The 7,180-nt window shown below is 43.6% G+C and overlaps 1 protein-coding gene across 1 annotated transcript in view; it reads left to right on the top strand.

Moving 5' to 3' along the window:
- Nucleotides 1–7,180, top strand: part of LOC109972780 (sodium channel protein type 3 subunit alpha-like) — a 78,219-nt gene that overhangs the window by 38,942 nt on the left and 32,097 nt on the right. The window contains exons 5-7 of the mRNA XM_020621910.1: nucleotides 855–946; nucleotides 1,547–1,840; nucleotides 3,361–3,600. Of these exons, the coding sequence (XP_020477566.1) occupies nucleotides 855–946; nucleotides 1,547–1,840; nucleotides 3,361–3,600 (626 nt within the window). The remainder of the gene's footprint in view (nucleotides 1–854; nucleotides 947–1,546; nucleotides 1,841–3,360; nucleotides 3,601–7,180) is intronic.

Genomic DNA, 7,180 nt, shown 5'->3' with positions numbered 1-7,180 from the left:
TGTGTGTACATTAATGAGGAAAAAATGAACTTAAATGATTTTAGCATATGGCTGCAATACAACAAAGAGTGAAAAATTTAAGGGGGTCTGAATACTTTCCGTACCCACTGTATATTGGTTTATTGGTGAATATAATTTCTTTAAATTTCTTTAATACATAATCAGATACATTTGTGTCCAGCATGTCTCATCTCTTTTCTTTCCAGATCTGTTAAGATACACTGCATGATTCTGTTCTAGCCAACGGTGTCGTCACATCTCCTCATAGCTTGCTGTTAATGTTTTGAACTCGGTACAGTTCAGCCGCAGAGTGTTGGTGCTATGACAAATCAGGAGTGTACTTCTAAGGCCGTGTCTACAGCGCCCTGAAAGCGCAGGTGTGCAGCCTCGCGTTTGTCTCTATATGTGGTGCGTGTTCACACAGAGGGGCCTCCCGGGGCACCTTAAAATGACACAAAAATACAACGCGTTGGTGTCTTGCGCAGAACTAGATTATGAATCCCAAATAAATAAAGTAACTTTACTAGATGCATTTTTCTATTTTGGTTGGAAATGAAGAACTTTCACAGTTTTGGAGGAAGTCTGTGGAACGTTTACACAGAGTAAAAATACACTTCAGGTCACGGTTCCATGCGTGTGAGCGATACGTGGGCCGACGTGCGGGCAGTGTGGACTCAATATATCGGTAGCATATCGCTCAGCTCATGTGACATGCACATCGGGTGTGTCTCCAGAACACGGCCGAAACGCTTTCGGTGTAGACACGGCATAATCCTCCCCCACAGTATTTTCAGACTTTGCTGTGTTTGTCTTCCTGTGTTGTATGTTGACAACCACCACACTGCCCCCTACAGGCTGTTAACAGAGTTTGTCAAAGTAGGGAACCTGCAGGCCCTGAGAACCTTTAGAGTGCTGAGAGCCCTGAAAACTATCTCAGTCATCCCAGGTAAGGTCTCCCCACTGCTAAGAGGTGACAAGGGACAGAAAAAAACAAACAACTTGTCATCGTCGTGAACGTCCTCGCTTGTTTGTCCCATGTCTGCCGTGTTTTGCAGCATCAGCCCCCGCCCACTTCTCACTCTCTGCCCAACCAGAGGTCACAGGTGTATTCGCCTGATCTGCATTAGAGAAACAGTACGGAAGGAAAAGTCAGATACGTCTAAACTGAACGCATGGTTTGATTTAAAATTAGTGGCAGCTTCTCTTTGTGTTGGGACACTTGGTAATATTCTGCCTGTTTTTATATACTCCAACTAGCTACTTGGTGGGTTTAAGTAAGTTAGCTCCTTATAGGTACTACTGTATTTTGTCAAACTACTTTGTTTATAATATGATGATGTCTAAACCTTTTAACCACCCACTGATTTGTTTGCTTTGGAAATGTTAAAAAATATTGTCCACATGGTCAGAATACTGTGTCAAGCTTGCACAGATCGACTTTATCATGTTCAGCCACTTTGTGGTCTCTATATAGCATCATTTCTTAGCTTAGCTTAGCTAGTTAGAAAATTGGGTTAAAAGCAAAACAAGTCCACGACGTCCATGTGAACAGCTTTGACCATCTGGTTTCTCCTTAAAAGTCAGAGTCTGTGGCCTGAAGTTCGACTGTTGTCGTCCAGCCTGGCCTGTCTCTACTGCCTGTCTGTCTCTCTCTCTCTCTCCCTCTGTGTCAACTCGTTATCGTTCAGTGTGGTCATACCCCTCTGTGTGTGTCTGTTTTTGTGCTTCTGTCTCCCTGCTTGTTGCAGATATGTGACTGAGTTTGTGGACCTGGGTAATGTGTCAGCCTTAAGGACGTTCAGGGTGCTACGAGCCCTGAAAACCATCTCTGTCATCCCAGGTGAGGAAGCAAACACGGGGGAGTGAATATCAGACACGCTCCTCGCGGCCTGAGCCTGCCGGATGCCCTCAGTCAGTGGCTGCTTGAAATGCCATCCTGCATACGACCTACTGGACACTGTCCTATCAACTCTGTACTGTTCATTTCAAAACAGTGCCTGTAGGTCTATGCAGAAAGAAGCACTGAAGTCTTCTGACAGTTGGCTGTGAGTGGACATCAGAGGTTCAGCAAACAGCAGATTTCCACAGAACAACTCGGATGCTTAATGAAAGAATCACTCTTTAATGTTTTGTGATACTGTAGAAGTTAAATTCACAGTATAATTGCGATGTTAGCAGTAAATATAGGCCTGCTTTACTGCTGTGTTTCCAACACTACTGAGATAATGATTCTTACGATGCCATTTGGTAACAGGCACTGAAAGATTGTAGTAACCCAGTTCAACATGGATGTTGTGTTTACCTGCTTAGTGTCACATTGCAGATTAAACGTCTGAAGAAAAAAAAAGTCATTTAAATATTGAAATTCAACTCTTCAGCTGCTGGCTAGCCTCTGTGTGCCTTCACTCTGCATGTTAGCATGCAGCAGTAACAGCGCAGGAACTTGTTAACATGTCGTAAACAACTGTCTAATACTTGTCATAACCATTAGGCAGCGGCAGCAACCTGTCAAAAGCATGTCACACATTAACTGCAGCCACAGCTAAATATAATCACACTCAGTCGTGAGTTTACAGATGCCTCTGTGTCAACAAACTGATTGTTTAAGCAAACATCAGGTCGAGGTTGGACCCACATGTAAATAGTTTAGTGTCTGTTCTTCTGTGATTTGGTCCGATCTGGCTGCGGATGGTTGTCTGCACCGTTTATGTTCTGACTGTGTTCCTGCTGTTGTTACCATATGTTTGTGTGTTTATTTATGTTGTGTTACACAGATGTTACTCGGGGCTTGTCGCCTGATTATTTAGTTTTTCTTTTATTTTGTTGGTGGTGATGACGTTGACTTTTTGTGATGGTCTTTTTTTAACATGCTACTGTCAGATGCAAACCTTAAATGTAATTTTCCAGGTTAAAACATCCGAAGGCTTTCATCTGACTGCAACATTATATTTCTGACAGCTTGACTTCTTTAATTGTTACCAATGAATTGTTTTGTGTTTTCTTCTCTCGTGCATAAAGATGGCGGCCCTTAAGTTTCACTCTATAACCTGCCTCCTCAGCTCAAAAACCGAACACATGTGGTACTACTTGGACTCCGTTTAAGTTTGGGGAAAATGTTTTGGGTTTTGCAACATTGGGAAGAGGCTGGAAGCATGTACGTTGAGGTGGCTGCCATCTTCATGGCACCTGAGCAACTGAGTATCTTAGTTCATCCTTAGTGCGTTCAGTTATCAAATAGAATACAACTAAATAGAGAGCATGGTTTTGAGTGACCTCTTTCTGTAACTGTTCTAAAAGAGGAAGAATAGTGATGATAATCTTCTTCTTGTCTGCGTCCGTGTGCCCTGGGTGGCCCCTCAGGCCTGAAGACCATCGTCGGCGCTCTGATCCAGTCTGTGAAGAAGCTGGCGGACGTGATGATCCTCACCGTCTTCTGCCTGAGCGTCTTCGCCCTCATTGGCCTGCAGCTCTTCATGGGGAACCTACGGCACAAATGCATCCGCAACACAACTCAGTGCATTAATGACAGCCTGAGAAACACTACCTTCTACTGCAACAACAGGACGTGGGCCTCCCTGGATGACTTCGAGAATAACGAGGGTGAGGATTCATTTTAGGCTGTTCCTTTGGTTATAATGACTTGGCACAGGCATCATGTTTGTACTTTCTAAAGTAACAGTAACAGAGGTGTAGTGCTCAAACATAAAATATGGTCTTTGCTGTGTCTGAGAGTGTTTAAATCCAGAAGCTCTTTGGCTTTGATATCATCCTGTTTGATCTGCTTGTGCCCAGGGTTTGGTCTAAGACAACATTGTTTGTAGGTTTTTAACTATTATCAGTCATTCCATCACTCATTTAGAGAATAGCAACAGAAAGTGGAAATGGACACTTAGCTAATCATCCGTTCAGGAACCAACTGGTCTGTGTGTGGTCTGGTAGGCGTCACAGCCGGCGCTGGGGAAACGGGGGTCATTCGCTGTTATATGTAGGACTGGGGGTGTTGCAGCAACCTGAGGAGGAGTTTAACATCTACACCCACAAATTACATGCAATTTGTTTTATTTAACCTGTACAAACTGTTGGCAGAAGATCATTTCCATCCTGTCGGTGCTTACACAGCTTTGACATCATGATGTAGCCAGGTTACTGACTGCAAGTGTGTGAAACTGTCAAATAAATCGGACAATCTTAAAATTTCACATTGCTAGTATTACATTTTAAAGAGGAAATTCAGACTCATGACCTCAGTGGTTTATAAAATCCTGGTAACTAGTTTTAGTAAAATAAGACAAAGAAAAGGGACATTTCTAACTTTATCTACCATGAAAAGCATTTGAGTAGAAACAAGACAGTTACAGTAGAAGCCCAGCATGTTCTGTAGAGAGGAGTGTGTATGTGTGTGTGTGTGCTGATGTCAGTTGTAACCGCAGTCCCAACATGACACTGTCCAGTCCATTTAGAAAACGCCAGTCACCACTGCAGCACACACACACAAGGTATGTCGTCAGCATGACGTGTGCACAGGCGGTGTATTGGGAACATACAGTGCAGGATGTGACGCACATACACACAGAGGTTGGGCGAGGTAAGTCAATGCAAATGCTGTACAGTCTGACAGGTCAGACATGGTGACCAGAGAACATGATGTATGTGGACATGTGCACACCTGTACATGTCCTGAGCTAGTGCGTGCTAATCTTTTAACAAAATAAATATACTGCGAATGATATAGTGTAGAAGCACGACATGAAAAGTGATGATGCACATCTTGTGTTTCTTGTCACTCGTCCCGCTCCCAGTCCTGGTTCTGTCTCCCCTGCGTGTTTTCCTCAGCTCTCTTCCTTCTGGATTCTGGTTCTCTTCTCATGGAGTTGCGACGCAAGGCAGTGGGCCTTTGTATTGCAGCTTCTCTTATAATTAAGAGTGGATTAGATTATTTATTAGCTTGCCACAGAACTGTAAACACCTTGGAACAATCCCTCTGCATTCTGAGTTTAGGTTTTGTTTGCCTGGTCTGTTTATGAACTTAGTAGATTTCTCCAGAGCTCAAAGTCTTCAGAAAGGCCCTGCTCACAGTCACCTACTGTTTCCCAGCCTGCTCCGACTGCTGTCTGGCCTCCTGGTCGGCTACATAGCACCGGGTCTGCTAGCTGTCACCATCCTGCCTGCTTCCCCGTCTACCTTTCCTGCTGCTTGCACAGAATAAGAATAGATGTTGTCTCTGTAGACGGCCATCTTTTCAGGCCACTGCTCGTATTAGCCTCCCAGAGCCACTGCTTCTCTGGACTGTTTGCATAAGAAAGTGAGTTGTAACAGCAGCAATGGGAACAAGTCTTTCCTGATTTTATAAGTGAGTAAGTGCAGTTTCAGGTCCGTTGATGAGCCTGTGTAGTAATACACCGTCATTTACAACACTGCTCATGACATCTGTGTAGAGTTGTTAGTAATCACCAGAAACATCCATAAATGTTGTGTGAAGTCTTGGTTTGTCTGAGGCTGTAGCGTCCGGTGTTGCAATGAGTATCAGTGTGAGCTGTGTTATTGGTGTAAACGCAGCTGGTTCCTGCTTCTGTCAACAGTCTGTCACAGAGGCTGTACTGTAAACACACAGGCACACAGAGACACGTATGTACAGCATCATTTAATCCTGTTTGAAGCTGTGATTTATCTAGTGGATTACGGTAAATCCTTCCATAGACCCATTTTCTGCCTTGTAATAAATCAGGCTGCTCTTTGTCTTTTCAACAAGACACTATTTTTAAATCTCTTCTTAGCTGTTGGAAGTCCATAGGTCTGATGATATTGTTAATGTCTTCACGTCATCTGAAGAATTAATATGGTTTAATTCTCTTTCTAGTTCTAGATGTACTGCAGCACCATCATTTGGAAGGGCTCAGAGGTTTCTTCCTTTTTGTTTGTTTCGGGGGAAGCAATGCCCTTTGAACAGAACACAGTCATTTATTATTTTCTTTTGGTCCCTGGAAATAAACAAAAAGCTCTACAGAAATACAAACAATAAAAGATCAGATTTCTAAGCAAGATTAGGAACAATGGAAGTGGATTTACACTAAGTATAAGAGAAGAGATGACTCTTTAACAATACACCCTGCGACAAACAGATTCCCTTGTTACCCAAAAGCAGGTGTAATTATTTAGAGTAATGACATTTGGCTGTGGAAGTGACTGAAGAGGAGGAGGAGACCTGCTCTGATGGGACACAGCAGTGGTCCTACTGCTGCCTTTGCTTCTGTTAAAGACCAACTGACCAAAATAAAAGCTCGCAGTCATGGGATCTGTCTGGACAAGCTACTGATTGCTAATGTACCTTCTCTTTATTCATTTCCAGTGCTTTACCGTCCATCACATCAAACAAATGTCCCCTGCAGGCTCCTGTATCGACCTCTAAAAGCTGCCATGAAACCTGAGAGCAGAGCTGCAGCGTTAGACCTCATCTACATGGCTCATCTGAAAACAGCTTTCAAATGGGAGATCAATGGGAGATCTTCTCCATGCTAAACATTTCCTATCATGCCATGTTTGTTCCGTCTGCCCAGAGCCGGCTGACAGCAGCAGTCTTAGCAGTCTTTCTTGGCGCGTCTTGTTGGAGGGTTCAGTACATTAACATCAAGCGGCGTCAATCCATTTCCTTGTTGTTGGGCAGCAGACTGAGCTTAGGGCCAAAACAGGAAGCAGGCGCTGATTTCTTTTTTGCATTGAATCAGATTGAGTTTGTTTCCCTCCATACAGCAGCGCAGCTTACCGAACACCAGACGCTAACCTTTGGTGATACTCTGTATAATGCTTATTGCCACATGTGGATTAATCAGCTGCTGAAACTAACCCAAATGCACTCCTTGCTCCTGCTTGACTAACGTTGACCGAGTGAAGTCTGCACTCAAGTCTGCAGGTCAGAAGTCTGCAGCTCGTTTGTGGACACACTGTGTTTGATAGCCTAATAACAGCCCGACCCAACTGTCGTAGGGCGTCAGGACCGACTGTTTATCTCACATAGTGTGCCAATATAAACAACAACCGATTCATTAAATATTACAGTGATTCAGCTAATGTTAGCATGTTGACTTTTACAGCCAGCTTTGTGAAGGGGCTACCCTCTCAGGGCTGGATAGTTTTTGGTTTTACTTCCGACTTAAAACATTTATTGTATGGATGCTGATTCAGC

The sequence above is a fragment of the Monopterus albus genome, unplaced genomic scaffold (genome assembly GCF_001952655.1).
Source record: "Monopterus albus unplaced genomic scaffold, M_albus_1.0 scaffold269.1, whole genome shotgun sequence".
NCBI classification, from domain to species: domain Eukaryota; kingdom Metazoa; phylum Chordata; class Actinopteri; order Synbranchiformes; family Synbranchidae; genus Monopterus; species Monopterus albus.
The sequence above is the reverse complement of the archived record's forward strand: the minus strand, read 5'-3'. Positions and strand labels throughout refer to the sequence as shown.